Raw genomic sequence first — 20,990 nt, 5'->3', positions numbered from 1 at the left:
GTCAGCGCGGGCGGGGCGGCGCGTGCTCCGCGCTCCCATTGGCCGGCGGCGCCAACCGCTGCGCCGACCCTGAGCCGCCCCCTGGCGGCGGCACGCGGCTGCAGGCGGGCCGCGGGGGCCGGGCTCGCGCTGCCTCAGGCCGCGGCGGGAGAGCGGCCGGGCGCGGCCCCGCCGGCAGCGAGGGACGCCGCACCCCCAGGGCAAAGGCTGCGGCCCTCAGCAGGTGCCAACTCGTGGGGCGTAGCGCTGTGTGTAGTGCTTGACAGGAAGAACTGGGGCTGGTGGCGGGTTACCGCCTCCGCTGTGCCCGCACGGCAGCCGCAGCGAGACGCGGAACGGGCCGAAGGCCTCACAGGCATCGCTCGGTCTGTCAGAACCGCTCAGCACGCGGCGTGCTTTGTAACAACCCCGGGTTGTTTCCTAGCTGGGAAATGAAAATTAGCCGCTTGTTACTAATAAAGGCTTTCTTGTAAATACTTAGGCATAGTAGTAATCAAAGTAAAATGAGGTGCAGCTGGCTTTGTGTTATGGCATGAGCTGGAACACAACCAGTTCCACTTAAACACAAGGAGAATCTCATTCGGTGTGTGGGTGAGGGAGCCCTGGCCCAGGCTGCCCAGGGAGGGTGTGGAGGCTCCTTCTCTGGAGGTTTCCAAACCCGCCTGGACACGTTCCTGTGCCCCCTGATTGAGGGAAACCTGCTTTAGCGGGGGGTTGAGCTCTCTAAGTCCCTTCCAGCCCCCATCATTCTATTATTCTATGAGTCCAGACGTTAACATTCAGTGTTACTGTGTTAGGAGTTTTTGTGTTACTGTTTGTGACTTGTGGAATCAGACTCTGTAACTCAAAGAGTTATAAGGAAGGTATGTTTATTCGGCGCCGGGCGCACGGGGGATCGCTCCACCACAAACCTGCGCACCCGAGTCGGCAACTTGCTTGGCTTGTATTTGTTACAAAGTTACAAAATCATATGATGACATTATCCGCCTAGACAAAGACACAACCTGTCCCCGATTTCGCATGTGAATTAGGTCTTGTCTTCCTTTTATTTGCGTGATGTCTCCCAGTGATGGCTGGTGATGGTCTTTGGGGCCTTGGGAGATGAAGGCTGATAAGTCCTCAGGCTTTCTCACCCCTGACCTTCAGATATCGCTTGGCCCCTCGCAGAACCGGTTTCTGCCCTCAAGGAAGTTGGTGGACCCCGGGGGTATTGTGTGAGGAGATGAGCAGATCTGCTTCCAGATCTGTCCATGGAAATAACAAATTGCAATATGAGAACCTACACTTAAATTCATATGAGGATGTCAACCGCCTTTGAGTTCTGGATGCTAATGCTAACATCAGTGGTGAATGCATGTTATGAGCGAGATTAAAATGTGGTTTTTCTGTGTGTATTAGGTTTTTTGTCTTCCTAAAGTATCATAGAATCATAGAATGGTAGGGGTTGGAAGGCACCTTTAGAGATCATCTAGTCCAACCCCCCTGCAGAAGGAGGTTCACATAGATCAGGTTGCATAGGAACATGTCCAGGCGGGTCTTGAAGACCTCCAAGGAAGGAGCCTCCACAACCCCTCTGGGCAGCCTGTGCCAGGGCTCCCTCACCTCAACAGTGAAATAGCTTTTTCTTATGTTTAAGTGGAAGTTTTTGTGTTCCAGCTTCATCCCATTACCCCTTGTCCTGTTGCTAGCTACTATAGAAAGAAGGGATGTCCCAACCTCCTGACACCCACCCTTTAGATATTTATAAATGTTAATAAGATCTCCCCTCAGTCTCCTCTTCTCCAGACTAAACAGCCCCAGTTCCCGCAGCCTTTCCTCATATGAAAGATGTTCCATTCCCCTGATCATCTTGGTGGCCCAGCACTGGCCTCTCTCCAGCACTTCCCTGTCTCTCTTCAGCTGAGGAGCCCAGAACTGGACACAGGACTCCAGATGAGGCCTCACCAGGGCAGAGTAGAGGGGTAAAATAACCTCCCTTGCCTTGCTGCCCACACTCTTTTCGATGCATCCCAGGATGCCATTGGCCTTCATAGCTACAAGGGCATATTGCTGCCTCATGGTTAGTTTATTATGTCTACAAAAGAGCTGTATGTCTGTGGAAACAATCAAAGGAGTGTTGAAGATTTTATTCCTTTAATTGGAATGGCCAGGTTCTGGCCCATGTCAGAAAGGATGTATTAGTTGTGTTGAGCTGCTGAAGGTGATGCTTCAGACCTGGGCTTCCAAGCAACTGTTGCTTGCTTCCATGTGGCCTTACTTTGTCTCCAGTAAACATTGTGCTAATTATTATTTTCTTTTCTTTGCAGTGGTTTACCAAATCCTAAGTTTTGATCATGTGTCAGAGCCTGTTGACACACCAGAACTGGACACTTTACAGAGGTGAGAGACCTTGGGCAGTGCATCTATAACAGAAAGATTTAAACTTTACACATATGCTGCTCTGAGTGGGCCTCATCCTCAGTTACACATGGACAAGAGGCTGAACTGAATTGTATTTCTTTCTAACATTTTAAACCGTGCTTCTGCATACTTTTAAATTGGTTTTGCCTTTCATTTTTTCCTCATGCTTGTCATCTCCTCTAAAAAACTCATGTTCTTCCAACATCTTTGATTCTGCTGTTTAGTTCTCTGCTTTTGCCTTATTCTAGAAAGAAGGAAACTAGTCCAGTAAGTCAGGAGATCCAAACATAAGGCTTCATTAGCAAAAAAGGTAGGGACCTCTGTCATGTCCTGTCTTCTAACAGAAAACTGCCAGGGCTTACTTGTCCCCTGCATGCCTCAGATTTTCCAGTCTCCACAGCCATCCGAAAACTTACGTCAGGAAAAATACACTGCTTGCTTTTTACAGACATCATTGTACCTTCGGGCAGTCTTTGATCTGGTGGATGCACAAGTGCCATCCATTTCCTGGGCAAGCCTTATTTGGAAACCTTTGTATATTTTTTAAGGATCCCTAGCAAGAAGCAGGCAAACCATCAACTTTCAAGACAGCCCTTGCTGTCAAGACTTTATGTGCAGGTGATGTGCTGAATTCATTCAGGGTTGCCATGGAAACCTTTTTTTATCCAGAAGAAGACTGCTTTACCAGTGAATGAACCCTTTCATAGTACCCTGTGACTTTTGTTCAGGGGGCTCAGAGCTATTAGAGGCAATAGGTAGGCAGGCCCTGAAATGGGCAGTGTCATAGACCCTCGTGTCCAGTTGTGCTCACTAATGCTCTTTATCCTCCATCTGTAAGTATGCCAGTTTTTATTCTTTCCACCTTCTATACATTCCTTTTGGCAAAAAACTGTCCCTTCTATACTGCATAGAGGCATATAATTTCAGATTCTGGGGTTTGAGCACTATTCTTTTGTAGCTAGGAGATAGGATTCTCAGTCACAGAATCTTAAGGATTGGAAGGGACCTTGAAAGCTCGTCCAGTGCAACCACCCTGCCAGAGCAGGACCACCTAGAGCAGGTCACATAGGAACTCTTCCAGGTGGGTTTTGCTGCTCATGTGTCTGCTTCCCTTAATCTCAACTCACAAGCCGTTTGTTACATTTCTCTCTCTCTTCTGTCCAGTTTAGGAGGGGAGTGATTTTATGACTTGGTGGACACTGGGCTAAACCACCTCACTGTAATAAACTAATCCCCTTTCAGAAGTGAGGGAGCTCTTTGTGTGTACATCTTAGTGTGATTTGAATCTCTCTCTCAGGAAATGCTTCCTGATTTCCAATCAGTCAGAATTACTGTGACTATGAGTCCGTCCTGTTAAGTTATGGGGATGGTGCATAAGCAGTACCTTATTGACAACAGTTGAACAGAGCAGTGGATGGCAGCTTAATGAATCAATTGCATGTGTTTTTATGCATTTCCACATATGCAAATGCATATACATATGGGTTTTTTCTACATCAAATAAAGTATCTTGTCCACAGATGGCTCTTGGGATTAAAAGGATTGGAAATAATAACACATTTCTATTTTCAATGAATAAACCCATTTTGCAGTTATCCCAGTCAGCAACATCCATCTGTTGAACATTACTTGGGCACTGCCCCCACAAGAGAGAAATTACAGGTAAAATAATGTTTAGACTATTGTTACATTAATTATGTAATCATTATTAATTTACACAATATTTGCCTTTTGTGCTGTTTATAAAACGGTTTGTGCAGAGAATCCAGTAAATGATCAAGGCCTCATCTTATGGAAATATCCATGGAACGGGATAATTTCACAGAATCTTAAAGGCTGGAAGGGACCTCAAAAGATGATCCAGTCCAACCCCCCTGCCAGAACAGGACCACCTAGAGTAGGTCACACAGGAACTTGTCCAGGTGGGTTTGGAAGGTCTCCAGAGAAGGAGACTCCACAGCCCATCTGGGCAGCCCCTTCCAGTGCTCCCTCACCTGAACAGTGATTAAAGGAATACATTTTGTTCTTCTGAGATTCTTTGAGAATAGCATAGAAAATGGTATCAATATTTGGTCTAATATCTCAATGTTGAGATAATATCCACTAAACATATCTCATGTTTGAACCTTCATTGTACAGGCCATGAACTGGTACTTGTGTGTTGAAGGATCCTGAGGAGATATAAGGCTGGTTTGGATGGCCAGTTCCCCTCAGGGGTGGCACAAAGCTCTGATTTAGGAAGAACAAAAGAGCTTAAATACTTTCCAAACCTCTTTGCATCCTGTAGTGGAATAAGAAAGGTCAGGCAATAACTTCCATTCAAAAAGAAGACTTCAGTAGAATGGATTTGCTTTATTTAATAACAAAGAAAAGGTCATGTCTTTTGTTCTTGTATTCTCACATAAATTGATTTTGTAAAGTTGCAGTTGTTTTATCACCATTTGTGTTCTATGTCTTTGTTATTTCAGTACTGGGGAAAGGTCACCTGCTTTCTGGCTACCTGATGCTCCATGGTCCATTAAAACTGCATTCTTTCTGCTGAAGATGAAGTTCTTTTTTTCCTTGCATTTTTTCCTATTATTTTTTTTTCCCCTACCTTCACCTGTCCCAAGTCAATCCAGCTCCAGCTGGGTACTTTTTTCTGCAGTCTAATGCATCAGAGATGTCAGCATATGATTATATCTTTGTTTTATTTGGGTTAAAGAAACTTGAATGTCTTGGCTGTGCTGGCCTCTTTCGCCATTTAGCTTCATGTAGATGTTCATGTTCTGTTCACTGTGCAAGAGCTTGAAGAGACTCCCACTGTAGTCTCTGTCTTTAGGGGACTGAATTGCATTATGTGTCTTGAAGTTTCAGTAGGAGACACTGACTGAGTCTTGACATCCTTATTGTTTCCTTGACCTCTGACTTCTCAACATGAACCCGCTCTTTTGGTTTTTAAATACCTTCTCCCCCCCACCCCCCAGTGAAGCTGTCAGGAGTGAAACCATCTGGGAGGAAGGAACCAGTTTGGGGCTTGCAAGACTGGTGGTAGTTAAAGAAAACCATATCCCCAAAATTCAGAATCAAACCCATGCAACCCTTCTGTCTCCTCAAACCTTTATGTTTTGTTTGTCTACTCAGAACATACTACCTGGAATCACAGAGACACACTGTAACTGTATTGCCATTATTTGTGTAGTGATATTCTGTAGGATGACACTTTCCTTCTTATTAAGAAGCTTTTCGATGTGGCATTTAGATACTGAAAGAGGAGTTTTTGTTTTGGTTTCAGAGGCCTTTTTATTGCTTTTGACAGAGCAGGGTAATACAGGCATCTATCAAGGTAATGGAAACAGATAAAGACATTATGCCACTCGAGCATAATAAGCTGAAGAAACATGAAATCTTTTTTCACCAGAAGAGTGGCTTTTTCTTTTCTTAATGCAGAGTGACTACAATTCCAAGCTCTCTTTAGTTTTAAATGTAGTTCAAAGTACACAGTCAATGAAAACACAAGAACAGTTTAGAGGAAAAGTATCTGCATACTGGAATTGTAGCTGACAGTATTTGTACAGTCTTTCCCCTTTCCCTTCCCCTGTAGCTTATGTAAATCTCTACCTGGTTTCTTTACAGATCTGTAGAGAGAAAGCTGTATCCCTCTGTAATCTTGCAGACCAAGATAGAAAATTATATCTTTGATAAAATAATATCAATTAATTAAAATTTCTAGTGCACATTAAGATAAAGGTTTCCTTTCTTTCACTGAATTTCCTCTGTATCAGTAGTTGCTTTCTGTGGAGGCAGGAGATGGTGCATTCCTGCAGGAGAAAGGACATGCATACTAGGTGTTCGTGCAGCTGGCTCAATATAAACGGAACTTAGAACCCTTATTAGAGTAACCTGCTAGAGCAGAAATCTGTCCAAGCCTCTGCTGGAATGGGCCATCCCCTGTGGGCAGCACAGTCCATAACTGGAGAGAGCTCTGGTCTGTAGCCGTGGAAGAAACTGAGCAGGAGTAGTGTGGGTGCTTTACATCCCCTCCATGCAGCGTGCCCACATGTCTGTTGGAAAAAAATGGATAGTAGTTGTATCATAAGATCACTAAAGAGCTTCATGAAAGAGAGAATAATTTATTTGAAACACTTTTAAAAGCCTGTATTTCACCAGGCCTTAACAGTATAGGCTTTGAATGTTGAAAGGAAGTGCTTGTGATAAATACTCTGGGGCATTTCACAATTTTAACTATCATGAAAGATTCCTTGAAGTGATAAAAAGCATTTATAGGTATTTTGACATTATCATGGCCACTTCCATTTTAGAGAAAGCCATGAATCTTCCAAGTGTCTTCTCTGCAGCTACCTCTAACCCATATTTTTAGCATTGTTAATCTACAACAAATATATTTTACTGAGAATTAGTGTAGGCCTTGAAAATGAATTCTCTCGTCAAGGTAGGTGTTACCCCATATACTCTGGAGAATGCTGCAGGTAATCATACACTGATACCTTTTTTCCTTTTCCTCTGACATACAAAATTTCTAAAGCTCACGCCAGAAAAGCTGGACAACATCCCTGTGTATCCCTATAAACTTCTTACTCTCAGAACTGTTGACTTGGATGTTTCTTTTCTATGTTGATTCCCACTCTAACATCCTTTTTCATTTATGCAGTGTGGTGCTTCCAGACACTTTGGTGAAGTGTCCTCTCTCTGGATCTGTCAGAACCAGCATATGGAGCTGCTGTTGCTAAAGTCAATACAGGCTGGTGGCTGGAGAGCACAGTTTGGTCATAATTTTATGTGATTTTAAAGACTACAGAGGGATAATGCTTTTACATATAATAAACAACCATGTACATTTTTTTGCCAGTAGCTCAGAAGCTGTAAGGTCAGTGAGGTGAAACCTTATGGTTTAGGGTGAGGATTTTATGACACGAATTGTAGAAAAACTGAGTGTGGAATAATGAAGGCTAAAGACAAAGCAATTGGTCTTTGACTCCAGCAGTGGTTTTTTGCATTGAATAAGAAAGAAAATCAAATGAAAATGTTTAAAAGTGCTGAGGTCTGCTGTGAGACTTTTGATGTGACTCTTCTACTAAGGAAATATCATTTTCTTTACATCCAGCTCATCGTTGACCATTTTTCTGCCATCAGTTGTTCTCCAGGAGTCTTTGAGGTGATTAAAGAGGAACTAAAACAGACTCACTGCCAAATGCTTATCAGACCAGAGGTGTTAGCCAAATTAGTGTCAGTGGGGAAAGGCTTAATTTTAGGGTAGTGGCAGGAAAGCAAACCATCATCTTTGTTCTTCCTGTGTTGTCACAGTAGCGTAAAGTAGTGGCTTGAGGAGTTGCCTGTCTTTTTATCAGAAATTCCCATGCAGTTCTTTGCACAGTCTTCTTGAATACAGCACAGTCATTACATGTGGGCACAATTTTAAAACTGCCAAATATTTTTGCTTTATATTAGGTACTGGTACTAATGATCAGGTGCCAGAGGCTGACAGGAATTCAAATATTAAAAGTAGGTTTGGGGTTTTTTTTCCAGTTGCTTGCAACACTTCTGCGAGCAGCACCTGTGTGTGTGCACTTGGAGATGAAAATTCCTTGCTGGGGGGGATCATCAAATCTTCTGAATAAGTGTCAGCTGAAGTCCCAGCACAGCTGCCCTTTGCTTCTTTCTAATTGCCACTGGTCTCAGATCACTCCTATTTCATGCTCTTTGCTTAGCAGTTCCTCACCCTCTCTGGAAGCAAACTTCGTTTATATTTTGTTTATAACTTAGTTCTATTTCCGTTCTTTTTTTTTGGTGGAGGGAAAAGAGAAGATACTTGAGGCCTGCTGCTGAGGTAAGCACACAAAACTGATATTCTATAATTGGTCTCAACCAGCAAAAGTTCTGCTTGAATCAGAAAGGATGGCTTATTGAGGGTTGGAGCTTCTCTGTAGTACCTTGCAAGAGATACTTAGAAAATTATTGCAACAGGCTGAGGGGAAACCTTATGTCTCTCAAAGAAAGACAGTAACTGGTAGTGTATGAATACAATCTGGTATCTTATTTGATATTCACTGGAGCTGATGACATAAATATTCTGCTGGTGCTGTGTGTTGATTTTTCTCAAAGTAGAAAATGTTCAACTAATATATGGCTGTAGATTCCTGATCTGCAGGGGCAGCTGCACGTTACTCTTCTTTGGCTTTATTCTTTTTTTGAAGGTAAAATGTGCTCTAGAAGAGAATTTAAATCAAAGCTCAAGGTATTTTGTGGCCTTCATAGCAGTAGTAACTGTGGACACTACAAATGAATTCATTTTCTTTGGAAGTTGTTGGCTTGTTTTGAATGGTAACTTTTGACTTGGAAGTCCCTCCAGGCTGGATTTGTTTGTTTGTTTTAGGCTGATGTGAGGAATTTAAGAGAATGTGTTCTTATGGGGTTTTCTGTGGCAAGTTTTGACTATTTGTAACATATCTTAAGTGCTTCTTGATGTGTGTATAGGCTATATTTACATACTGTGAGATGCTTGGTTCTTGGAAAAACAATGGTTAACGTTAAGGTCATAACACTGATACCATGTCCACTTGTTGCAGGCTACTAGCAGTGGTATGGTTCTTCAAACAAGGCATTATTTACTTTAAGAATTAATAAACATTTTTATTATAAACTATAAGTGTTTGTGAAGGTTAATCTGCCTTAAACAATTGCAGAGACAGATTTACCTTTGTTCATCTCTTCCTCAGGCAGTGAGAATAGGGGAATCTGGTGGGGAGGGGGTTTAGTCCCTTCTTCCTTGCTTTTCCCAGCCTTGTTTCCTGGTTCTGAAACCATGGATGTGGTGAAGCACCTGCTGCTGGGAGCAGGGGCACATTTTGACTAAAGGCAAGCCATGTTTCTGATGCATGTGGAGAAGTCTTATTTCAGCTTCCTGCAAACCAAGGAAGCACCTGGATGACCTCTTGGTGGGGAGACGTAGCTCCTATTTGTCTGTTTTCTCCTGAACAATTAGTCCCCTAGGCTATGTTGCTATGGGAAACCATCACTGAGGCTAGTTCCTGGAATAGGGTAGCTGCAAGTCCAGAGTAAGGTACTACAGTCAAATGCAGTTCAGGCTGGATATTAGGAGGAATTTATTTCCTGAAAGGGTTGCCAGGCATTGGAGGGGGCTGCCCAGGGAGGTGCCTGAGTCACTGTCCCTGGGGGGTTTAAGAGATGGGTAGATGTTGCACTTAGGGAAATGGTCTTGTGGTTGATGGGGCTGGGACAAAGGCTGGGCTCAGTGATCTTAAAGGTCTCTTCAGCTGAAACGATTCTATGTTTCCATGATTCTATGCATGTCAATTTCTCCAGCCTCAGGCTGCAGATACCTCGTCCCCGTTGGCCTGTGTTTGTGCTTTTTGGAGTCTGCACCTAGGCCAGTGCTCCTACTTTGAATATCATACTTTCTCCAGTTTGTTTTAGTGCCTTATATATATTGAAGTTATCTGAGGTTCTGTAAGCTGATAGCATGACTGAAGGAAAACCCACAATATTTTGTATTTGGTGGTTGTCCACGTAAGTTGTAATGCTTAAGCCAGCACTGTTCACTTGTAGTGATGTCTTGGGCAAAGAGTGATAGCTATGGGAAAGGAACAGCCTTAACTGTCCTTTGGGATTGTGTGCCAATGCCTAATGGTTTTTGTCTCAGTCTGCAGGAGACAAAGTAGGTGTTCGTGGTCAGAGTCCACACTGATAGCTCTTGATGGGTAGTTCTTAAATTACCAACAAAAAAAAGAAAAATCAAAGGGAGATATAGTCTAGAGAGGTCCTACCTCACCACACTGGGATGGAGCTCACATCTATTTAGCTCCAAAAGGGCAAAAGGATTTGAGTTTGGCCTTTGCTGCAAAAAGACCAACGCTCATAAATGACAGTCTGGCATCTTGTGCAGCTGAGAGATTGAATTTATTCTCAGAATGAGCTTCTTGAACCAACTAAACTAGTTAAAATTTCTTGTTCTTACAGTGCTTGTAGTTATGGTGCAGTGATACAGCTCTTGGAAGTCCATGTTTACCTGTCCCTTTTGGAAATTATTTATTTACAGTTCTTTAAAATCTCCACTGTGCACACTCAACCCTGTTTGTAATGGTGACATCACCCAGGCTGTAGATGTTTGGGGTTTCTTTCCTCAAGTGCATTGCTCTTAGAATTTTGCTGTTCCCCATTGCTCTGTAAAGGTTCTAATATTGATAATAAAAACACCTGTGTGGCCAACAAAACTCCCTGAAATACCTGTTTAAAATTCTTAACATCGTGAGTCTTTTTCAAAATACCCCGTTTATTAGGCACTGTTGGGTTTAGTGCCTGAGTGTGTATCTCTTAGGTGATGAGGCTTCTGTTTTGAAGACTGCTGCTATTTCTTCTGTGGTTTCACAGGACTGTCTTAAAGGAAAGGCAGAGGGTAAGTGTCCCAGCCCCAGAGTACCTTTCTCATCTGGCTCAATAGGGGTTCGATTAACAATACCAAGTGGTCAAAGTGACTCTACTAAATGTTGCCTTTCCAACAAGGGATGTTGGATATTTATTGGAGAAAGGTGCTCCAAAAGAACCAGAGCAGGCAATTGGCACAGGTGTAGAACTGCTACTGCAGACTAGATACAAGCTTTTGGTCAGCTGTTGCCTGAAGGGTGTGAACGCTGAAGGTTTTCCTTCATACAGACAATACGTCTGGTAAGCTTCAGTTGGTTTATTTTCTACAAGAATTTCCATGCTCTCTAGTAAAGAAAACAATGATTAGAAAAGAAGAAAAAGCAAATATGAGAAATGACTCATCTGATCCTCAGGACTGTCATGGTGCATCAGACTGATTCCATTTATCTCCTCTCCTATCTGATGGTAAGTAGTGATGGATGGAGAAAAAGAATTATATCCTAGCGCTTTCTCTGCCTGTTAGTGACTTTACATAGAGGTACTGTACATTCTCTCAGTTGTGTCTTTCTCAGTTGAAGCTTTGAAAAACGTAAAATCTTCCTCAGTTATCCTTGTTGACCTTCTCAGTGCCTTTTCTAGCTCATTAGGCCTTTTTTAACATGGGACAATGACAGTTGTATGTAAAATTAAAAATACATATTCTGTCTGAGTTTCCTCTCCAGCAGCAGATTTTGTTAACCTCAGCTGCTCCTTTTCTGATGTGAGACAGTTGTTATTAACTTCTCCAGGACTTTTATTGCTGCTGCTGCCTTTAGCACCAAAGTAATATGAAGTCAGTGTATGAGGTCAGGCTTTAAATGTGGCACACGTTTCAGATATTGCTAATGGTAGCTTAATGTAAATGTCCAATAGTTCTGTGTCAGTTTTTCAGTACTACAGGAGGTTCCGTAAGTCAGCTCAGCCTTTGTAAGAATTATCAAAACTTAGACCTGAACATTACTTTTCAAGTATTGTTTATCTTCTAAGCATTATTGCAAGGTGTTCTCTTGGACTTAATTTAGGTCTTTGCCTTATTAGCAAAATACACAGATTCAGGGATTATTCTGAATGCTTGGTTGTAAGGCTTTCCAGTATCTTTTATGTGCAGTGGCTTGGGTTAAATGACTGTATGTGCTTTCAGCTAAGTCCCAGTAGGGGAATATGCATGAAAAGAAATGACTACAGTTGGAACTAATTAACTCCTTGATTGGCAGACTAGGCAGATAAAATCCTGAATGGGGTAATTTGAACTGTCGTTGTCATTTGTCCTCCACTGTATCTGGCTCAGAACTGTAGTTGTAACCTCTACTCTTCCACCTGACTTTGTAGCCTGTTGGCAAGGACTGAAGAATTTAACTGACATGGAGACAAAAAAAAAAGCATCAGTTTGGCCTTCTTTGCTGTAATCCTGTAATCCAGGGCCTAGCAAAGTATCAGGGAGCTCTGCTTGTTACACTTGTCACTCAACTCCCTGCTAGGTGGCTGCCCTGGTGTGACTGATGGAATGGGGATGGTTTCTGTCACTGTGTGGAGAACTTGGCAAGCAGCTGCTAATCTGAAGAAAATGTTCTCCCACTGAGGTACACAGTGAAATGGGAAAGCTGCCAGCAATTTGAGGAAGATTATTGTTTTCAAAATCATGTTAATTCTCCTTCTGCTTGTGGATGCGTATGTACAGCTACAAGTTAGCATTGGTAACCTCCTGTAGGAGCTGAGAGCGTAGCCTTACCCAGGGCTTGTGGGTTTCTGCTGGTAGGTGCTATCACTGTTGGTATAAGAAATCCAAGTTCAGTGTCCTGAGACACTGGACTCTCTTCTGGAACACTGTTGTGATGTAATCTTTTGTGAAGCCTCAAGTTCATCTGTATTAGTGTGAAATTTGCTCCTGTCTTGGCTGTGGAGCCTGTGCTTGTAGCCATACAAGCAGAACAAGGAACACTTGCTCAGTTTGTTTGCTAAAGATTAAGAGACAATGAGCTTCACCAAGTTAAAGGACTGATTTGCTGGAGAACAAGCTCAGTGTGAGGAAATGGTGTTTAAATACTCCTGCAGAAGGCAGAAAGGTAACTGAGTTCTGTATGTCACATAAACATGGAAGGGATTTATAGGAGTATGTGTAGGGGTACAGCATCTTCATGAAGCAGCACAGTGTTAGTATGGATTATCTCCCACTCTACAGTTACTACGTGTAAAAAACCAAACAAAAAATAATAGAACTTTATTGCTAGTACAGCACAGAGCCAAAAACATGGGCTGAAATGAAAAAGGTAGTTGCTTGTTTGGCAAGCAGGCCTCAGTGCCCCAGAGAGGGCTGGGACTCTCCTGTGAGGTGCTTTCACTTAATTTGTACTGTCCTCTTTATTTAGACATGGAGACTTCTTGTTGTTGTCATCAGATTTTTGTCTTTGTTATCATATTACTCTGCTAAAATATTTACCTAAAGTGTAGAAATACCTTAAAGTAAGAAAGTGAAATAGAAAACCCACCGATATTTACCAGTGCATAGGTCTGTATTAGTTTGGTGGTCGAGTTGTGTCTGATGAATGTCAGCTACTTAGAGGCATTCCTCTAGGGACAAAACTGACTGACAGTTACTTTCAATAAACAGACTGCTCCCAAAGGCTTTGTAACAACAGGGGACAGTGAAAGGTTTGTCTTGCCTTCAGTACTGTGCCTTGTAATGCTTCTCGGAGTACAGCCTGCAAATTTCCCAGGGTAGAAAAAAGCATGGTTGTTGAATGCACGGTTTGCTTGTCTTGGTTTTCAAGAGGTGTGTATCAGTGGATGTTGGTGTTTATGGCTGTTTTATTCCCCTAGCTCATAACTTGAATTTTAAGTGATGCAATAGATTTCTCACACAGACAACCCAAACGGGAAACGCAGCGCTACTGGCAAGGAGAAATAGCTTTCAAGCATTTGATGGTCTGCTCAAGCTTCTCTGCACACAGGGAAATGTCATATGTAAATAAGTCTATATCAGACCCATTTCAGAAAATGCCTCCAGTTGTCCCTCCTTGTTCACAGTACCTTTGGTTCTTACCCGGGCTAACTGTGCTCTTACTTCTGACTCACTTGTGTACTTCTCTAGTACAGCAGATCTCATTTCATGCACAGTTTGCATGTTTCAAAACCCCACCCTGGGTTAAGACTGCCTCTATTTCTGCAGTATTTCTGTCCACTTTTCAGGATGGTAAAAGAGTGCATGTGGGGCTGTGACAAGTGTTTCAGTTTCTGTAGTTATGCTTTACCAAAAGCTGTGTGAAGGGATGGAGTAGTTTCATAGAATCAACAGAACGGTAGGGGGTGGAAGGGACCTCGAAAGATCATCTAGTCCAACCCCTGTGGCCGAGCAGGAACACCTAGAGTAATTCCTGGGGATGGTTTCCAGCGTTGCTGTTGTGCTGGGTGTGGGCAAGGAAGAGAGAAGGAAAACTCAGCCCAAAATATGGGCAGCATTTGAGGCACGAGGAAATAACAAGTTCAGTAGTCTCAGATAAAAAACAAACAGATTTAATCTTTCTATAGAAACAGTGCACTGTTTTACAAATGTGTTGGTTTGGTTGTAGGTGCCCCTTTCCCCCTCCCCGCTGTCACTACAGCCAGAGCCGCCTCCCCCTGCCCGCCGCCTTTTGTCCGTCACACACTGACATGCAAAAGTCACCGAGCAAGAACTTAACGCCCAGGGAACTTCAATAGGGCAAGACAGAGGTCAGAGCTGTTCAATACCACCCAAACGAGCTGAACAGTTATTGAAAATAAGTAATTTCTTAAAAAAACCCCTCAGATGTGGTGTTTGACACCTCAGTAGTTAGAAATCTGTAAAGGTGAGATCAGCACGGCAGGCTGAGTTCATTTACAGTGGTCTGAAAAACCCTGCAGCCTCGCATAGATGGTTTGTACAGGTTGGGTTTTGTGGGTACCTGCTTTTAAAAAAAGTATCAAAACTGTAGAACTTTCAAATATATTTACATTTGTCTGTTAGTTACAGTGTTATCACATACAGCCTGTTCTCAGGTTGTGTTTTCTTCATGCACACAGTGCATGCATTTGTAGAAACAGAGCTTCATCCCTTAAAACAGTAAGTGGCTGTTCTCACTTTTTTTTTCACTGCTTTAAAAATCTCAATTTGGAATCAAAGGATGCCTGATTATTTGTGTTGCTCACACAGGTCATGCAGTATGCTGAGGGTATGGATCATGTTTGTAATACATACTTGGTCTTTAGACACTTTCTTCTTCTTTTTTAGTTAGTTAGGAAGCAACTTCCAGCTCAGTTGTGCCATTACCTTATTCTAAATGGAGAAAAACCTAAACCTGTTCAGGTTGAGTTTCTTCTACTCCCCTGAATGCAAACGCTTGGACTGACCAGGAAGATTTCTTTAGGTTTTAGTGCATTTAGTCCATTCTGCAGCAGGAGGGAAGTGTACTTCCCATAGAATTCCCTGGGAATCTTACAGAAAGAGGGGAGAAAAACCTATGGTTTTCCTGCATGGGCCCCAGGTAAAGACAGGGACCAGGCTGTGAGCTTTGAACTTCTCTGTCTAGTGCTGTGGGAGATGGGCCACAGTGCAGGGTGTCCCATTGGCAGTCGTCTGGAAGGTAACTGCTGCAGTTCAAAGAGTTTTATGTATGCTGAATTAAATAATTATGCTGCCTTACAGCAACTCCTAAGTTTGGACTCATCAGGATGAGGAGAGGAAAAGGAACAAGGAGGGAAGGAATGAACTTTTGTTACTGTGTTGTGGTTTTTTTTCCCCAGTCAGCCAGGTGAGCTGAGTGCTCATTTCAGGTGCATTGAAGGATAGGGCTTAATCTTTGTTTCTACTCATTCTAAGCTCATTGGAGAGGTGCAGGATTCCCAGTGGGGAAAACTATGTAGACAAACAAAAAAACCTAAATCAAATTTGTACCGAGCTGTAAAAAGCAACAATACAACACAAACCACTTGGGTGCTGTAGGAGCTTCTCCTGACTGAAATGCTGCAAGCAGCAAGAGCTCTGCTGGTAACAGCACAGCGGGAGAATGTCTCCAGGTAGTCTGAAAGATGGAGGAGCCAGCTGGGGGCATGAGAGTTCTGTGTGTGCTGGGAGGGCTTCAGTGGGCAGTGAGCTCACCCTGCAGCCCGCTCCTAGTTAGTGGCTGTAGGTTTCAAAGCAAAAGTCTCAAGCATCCTTTAAAAAGTCAATTATCCCTAGTTTTCATAAACATAGGCTAGTAGTTTTAAAATAGATGTGTATATATATATTTTATATATGTATATATTTATATGCCTATATATCTATCTAGACTAGATAGATATATACACAGATAATCTATGCACAGCAAGCCAAACATACAAAAAATAAATACTCTCACCCCTCTACCGTATTTACAGACCAGACCTTGTAATCCAGAGTTTGTTAATAAATATTTCTAAACTGCCTGTACAGAATCTTTACTTATGTTGATGGATAGCCACAAAGCATGTTCAACATATTTACAAAATATCTATAAATATAGTCTCAAGATAAAGCAATAGCTACTCAACCTTCAGCCTGGCTGGTTATGTACACCGAGTTAGTAGCTCAGCCGTCGCTTATTCACTATCACACGTGGGTAGTGCAACAAGTTAAAAGTGTGTATAAAAGATTATACATACAAAACTCTCACATCCTTTGGATGTTTGCAGTTCATTATAACTTTGTGGTTACCCTTCTGCAACATAAATAACTATCAAAAAGAAGCAGCAGGTTCTGTGACCCAAAGCAAATTTGTTCAGTGTGGTGGCTGGAGCAGCGGCTTCATCCTCATGGCAACCCGTCGTCTTCTAAGCTTAATGCTACGCGCTGGGAAGGGAGAGAGAGACACACTTGAGAAAATCTGTGACTTGTGATACTGTTGCTAGCTTGTGTTTCTTGTTAAAACTCTGATTCATTTGTCACCAATACACTGGGGACAACAATTTCATGTACGGATTCTTTTTTCTCCTGAAATGTGTTACTGGAGAGGTCAGTGCCCTGGGGTGCTGGGTCAAGCTCTTTGTAAGGGATGTTTAACTACCGTAGGGCCTTACCTCCGTGCCTGCAGGAGCTATACTGCCTGCACTCAGTACTTGCAGATCTTTATGCTCTCTTCTAAAAAACCAACACAACTGCCAGTGCTGCATCTCAGCAGGGTTGCTGCTTTGAAGGAGACTCCTCTGCAGCTGAACTGCCAGGCAGCCCAGGTTCTCTCTCTTCTGCATAGGAGTCGCTATCACAAGTGTCTGCTTTTTGTAAAGTTTCATCTTGCCAAGGCAAAGTTCCTTAACTTCTCATAGAACCTCATTCACTTCTCCCTATGAGGAACCTGACTCTTATTTATGCTGTTATATTATAGAGAAAATATTCTCCCTGATTTGTAGAGAAACTCCAGTTGTCCTTAAGGTAGTTTAGACACTTGGTAGCAGTCTAAGCACAGATACAGTGGAATCCAGTAGAGGATAAGTAATCAGCTGTCACATCCTGAGCTCTTGAGGGAGCCAGCTTTACACAGGTGAGCTCACTAGGTGTAGTGATTAGGACAATGATTCTTCATTTGAACAGAGTATCTTACTATACAGACCACCATATTCTAAGACAACTGCAGGAGCTGCCCATGCATGAGCTGCTGGAGATAATTCTCTATCTAAACTCCCAACAAGACTGATCTTCTCCATCAGCAGTTGCTGCACTTACCGCAGGGTAGACGTGTCCGATCTGGGCAGTCCGCCCAATGTGGATTTCATCTTCATCTTCCTCTTCTGTTGTCTTTCTGTACACTGGGTTATCAAAATTCATGCTTTTAGTATTCTTCCGTTTCCAGTTTCTCCAGATGAGGTATCCTCCCATGCACAGCAAGCCGATCACCACTGGGAATGGGGAAAGGAAGGGCTGTTAGCCAGGCAGCGCTCTGCAGGGATGTTCCCATGTAGACACCCACCCCTGTACAATATCCTCAATGCCAAGCCTCTCTTTCCCTTTTCAGTAGTTTCTGTACCCTCTCCCAGCCCCAACCCTGAAAATCAGCACTGTGTATGCACTACCATTTCAGTATGATCTCCTTCAAAGGTTAAATCAAGTCAACTTACCGACGGGAATGACAATTCCAATAACAGCTGCTGTCACCGTTGAATCAAAGCCTTGGTCATTATTTGCATCTGTAATTACAGAAGTTGTTCTGATCACTTAACTCATTTGCTGCTTTTAAAAGCCATGACTCAAGACTGTTTTACATTAGTAACCATGGCATTGTCCCTGTCAGAAAGCTTTTGCAATCAAAGATTTGACAAAGAGTTTTTGTAATAAGATGATTACAGAGAAGATAAAAAGCAGATCCCCATAGGTCTGGGCAAGGCTGAGCTGTTTCTTCTAGGGGGTGACAAAGAGCCTGACCATGAAGGGAAGAGCTCAGTACAGCAGCAGCAGGTAGAGAAGCTCTAAACAGGAATGAGCAAGTGACTGTACTTGTGCCCCTAGTTTTCAAGCACCAAAAAGGAGGCCAGCTTTAAAACCCCCACCACTGAATGGAAATTCCATGCCCAGATCCAGGGATGGTGAACAGTGTTCTCACAAACCCACAGCACAACACTTTCTAGTACTGACACAATTAATGATTTACTGAGCTGTCAGAAAAGGAATGTAGTTCAAAGCCACCTGCACAGCTTTTCTTTTTAATGATTTTTTTTGTATGTACAGCTAAGGAGTTGAGTTCAACCCACAGATCACTCACTGCTGCAGTCTGCCTCATCACACTAGTGTCATCCCAACACTTGCCATTGTACTTACAAGAGAAAAAACAACTGTAGGGAAAAATAATGAACACCCCAACCAAAGAACCCTTTCAAGCCTTGTATTTAAAAATGTTTGCTCTGAGCTCTCGTAAGAGGGGATCAGCGTAGAAAGAAGAATTTTTGCTAAAACATCAGTTGACAGAGGAGGAACCTACCTGTAGTTTTTGTCTTTTGATATAGCAATTCCTGAAACTTAAAGGCAATTTATCCTTTTAAATACCTCCCTGTGGCAGGCTGTTCTGTTCCATAGCTGTTTACTTAATAATAAGCCAGATTACTGCAAATGTGGACAATTAAAGCACTTTGCTTCCATGGCTTATTAAAAAAGTTAGTTATTGCATTTGGAAGAGATTTGCACACAAAGAACATCCAAGCCTGAATTTCCAAACGCAGCCTCTGAGTTCCCACAGCAGAGCAGAGGGTGCTGCAGCCCTGCTCCCACCAGCAGCACCCTGCTCAGGCACCAGGGGCTCATTCTTGCTTTCCAGGTGCAGTGGGAACTGCCTTTTCTGCTCAGAGAATCGCTGAGGGGGGAAAAAAGGACTTTTCTGTTTTTAAAGCAATCTAGATCTGCCTGAGTCTTGCCTTGAATAAGTGCTAGAAGTTAAAGTCTTCTCTCTGGACTAGATTTTTTTTCCCAGCTTTTCTGCTGTACCTTGGCAGCAGGACATAGAAGGATTGCCAGTGTTCACCACTGCTACCTTTCTGATACTAACACACAACTTCCAACATAAGTTGGATGAGGCTGCATGACTGTGCACAGCCCAGCCACACAGACAGATGCCACTTGTCTTGGGCTGCAGTAATTCCAGAGCTAAAGCTGGGCAAGTATTGTTTTTCACCCACAACACTCATAATTAAACAATTAAGTGAAGCATCTGTAGAGCTGTCTCTATGGAGGTCTGCAGCACTGCAACCAGCACTGAGGCTGAGATGAGCTAGTATAAAGCACACGCAAGGACTGGTCTGAACTGCAGCCTCACCTCCAGAGTCCATTTCATGTATGATGGGTGAAAACCTGATGCGAGTTCCTTAACATCCTGAGCAACCAGAATCCCACCAGCCACTAGAACAGAGATGGCTGCAGCAAGAGTACACGATGTGCCTTGGGATGTAGGTCAGGTCTGCCACCAGTGCGTGAGTGTTTGTGATATGGTGTATAAGCAAAAGAGGAATCTCATTCTCTTACAGTGCTGTGATAAATTGCTGTTTCCAGTGGTCATCTCAGGATCTATCAGGATGGACGTGGTAGAAGGTAAATGAGCACTTGAGGTGGTAACTGTAGCTTCTGAGAGAGCTTTGGGGAGGACTTCAGTGGTGTTACTGCTGCTGCTGAGCACCGCTGCGATGGTCGTGGTACCGGCGGCACGGGGTGCGGGGGCTGTAGAGAGCAGTACAGTAGTTGAAGTAGTTGGAAGGTCTGAAAAGCAAGAGGCACAACGAAATCTGGTTAAAGGAGGACAACAAATGGTGGTATAAATCTGGGGAGGATTGTTATGTTTCATGATTAGAAGCAGAAGCTAAATTCCAGTTCTGTTTACTAGGTCATCAGACTATCAATGGTCCCCTGCCCAAAACCCACAGAACTGATTGCCTGACACCAAGCTTAACTTACTGACAGTAACAAAGCTCTTTGCATGGAAGGCAGTTAAGAAGTTAAAAAACTCAGCATCTTTTTCAGTACTTCAGAAGAAACTGAATTTGTACCAGAACTGTTTTTGCATGTTTGAGAACTACCCTGAAACAATTGTCAGGATGTTACCAGTGCTGCCTGTGGCCTCTCCAGACCCAGTATCTCCAGGGCAATAATGTGGCATATGTTAATGATTTACTGACCACTCACACTTTTAGTGTTGGACCTTATCCCTTGTTTCTTCTTCCTGCTTTATGTTTTCCTGGTAATGTGTTCAAAAATCAGCAAGCTTTCAGCAAAGGTCAGCTTGGGTCTCAACAGCACTGTGTTCAGAAGGCAGCAAGCAGCAAATACAAGAGGCAGTGTTGGTGTTCCCACCATCAGGAGAGACATTCACTGTAAGGATGATCTTGTTGGAACAGTGTAACTGTGATGTGATTGTATTTACCTTTGTAGCATTTCTTCATGTCCGGACCCAGCCACATGTTGTCAGGACAGGCGCAGGTGTACTTGGGAGAATGGGGAGAGATCTGAGGTGCAGGGAGACACAGGTACTCACAGCCTCCGTTGGGCTGGGGGCTGAGCTCACAGGAATCTGGTGCTTTTTAAGGATGGAAAAAAAGACAAGTTATTTTTCCAATTATTTCTTGTTCTTGGCAAAGAAATACCAAGTCCTCCAAGTGGTTTTTCCATTCCCTGCTCAATTAATTGGGCTGCTTAAGCATCTTGGGAGGGAAACCTTACCCAC

The 20,990-nt window shown here is 43.0% G+C and overlaps 1 protein-coding gene and 1 long non-coding RNA gene across 2 annotated transcripts in view; one reads left to right on the top strand and one right to left on the bottom strand.

Moving 5' to 3' along the window:
• The first annotated feature begins 122 nt into the window (after positions 1-122).
• The window catches only part of LOC133626204 (uncharacterized), an 83,117-nt gene continuing 62,249 nt past the window's right edge, over positions 123-20,990 (top strand). Inside the window, exons 1-2 of the long non-coding RNA XR_009819343.1 lie at positions 123-223; positions 2,307-2,379. This is a non-coding gene — a long non-coding RNA (uncharacterized LOC133626204). The remainder of the gene's footprint in view (positions 224-2,306; positions 2,380-20,990) is intronic.
• The window catches only part of LRP8 (LDL receptor related protein 8), a 170,007-nt gene continuing 165,623 nt past the window's right edge, over positions 16,607-20,990 (bottom strand). The window contains exons 15-19 of the mRNA XM_062003335.1: positions 20,691-20,843; positions 19,799-20,029; positions 17,908-17,976; positions 17,516-17,688; positions 16,607-16,645 (exon numbers count right to left, since the gene is read on the bottom strand). Coding sequence (XP_061859319.1) covers positions 16,607-16,645; positions 17,516-17,688; positions 17,908-17,976; positions 19,799-20,029; positions 20,691-20,843 — 665 coding nt within the window. The remainder of the gene's footprint in view (positions 16,646-17,515; positions 17,689-17,907; positions 17,977-19,798; positions 20,030-20,690; positions 20,844-20,990) is intronic.

The sequence above is a fragment of the Colius striatus genome, chromosome 10 (genome assembly GCF_028858725.1).
Source record: "Colius striatus isolate bColStr4 chromosome 10, bColStr4.1.hap1, whole genome shotgun sequence".
Lineage (NCBI taxonomy): Eukaryota > Metazoa > Chordata > Aves > Coliiformes > Coliidae > Colius > Colius striatus.
This window is presented reverse-complemented; position numbering and strand designations above follow the sequence as displayed.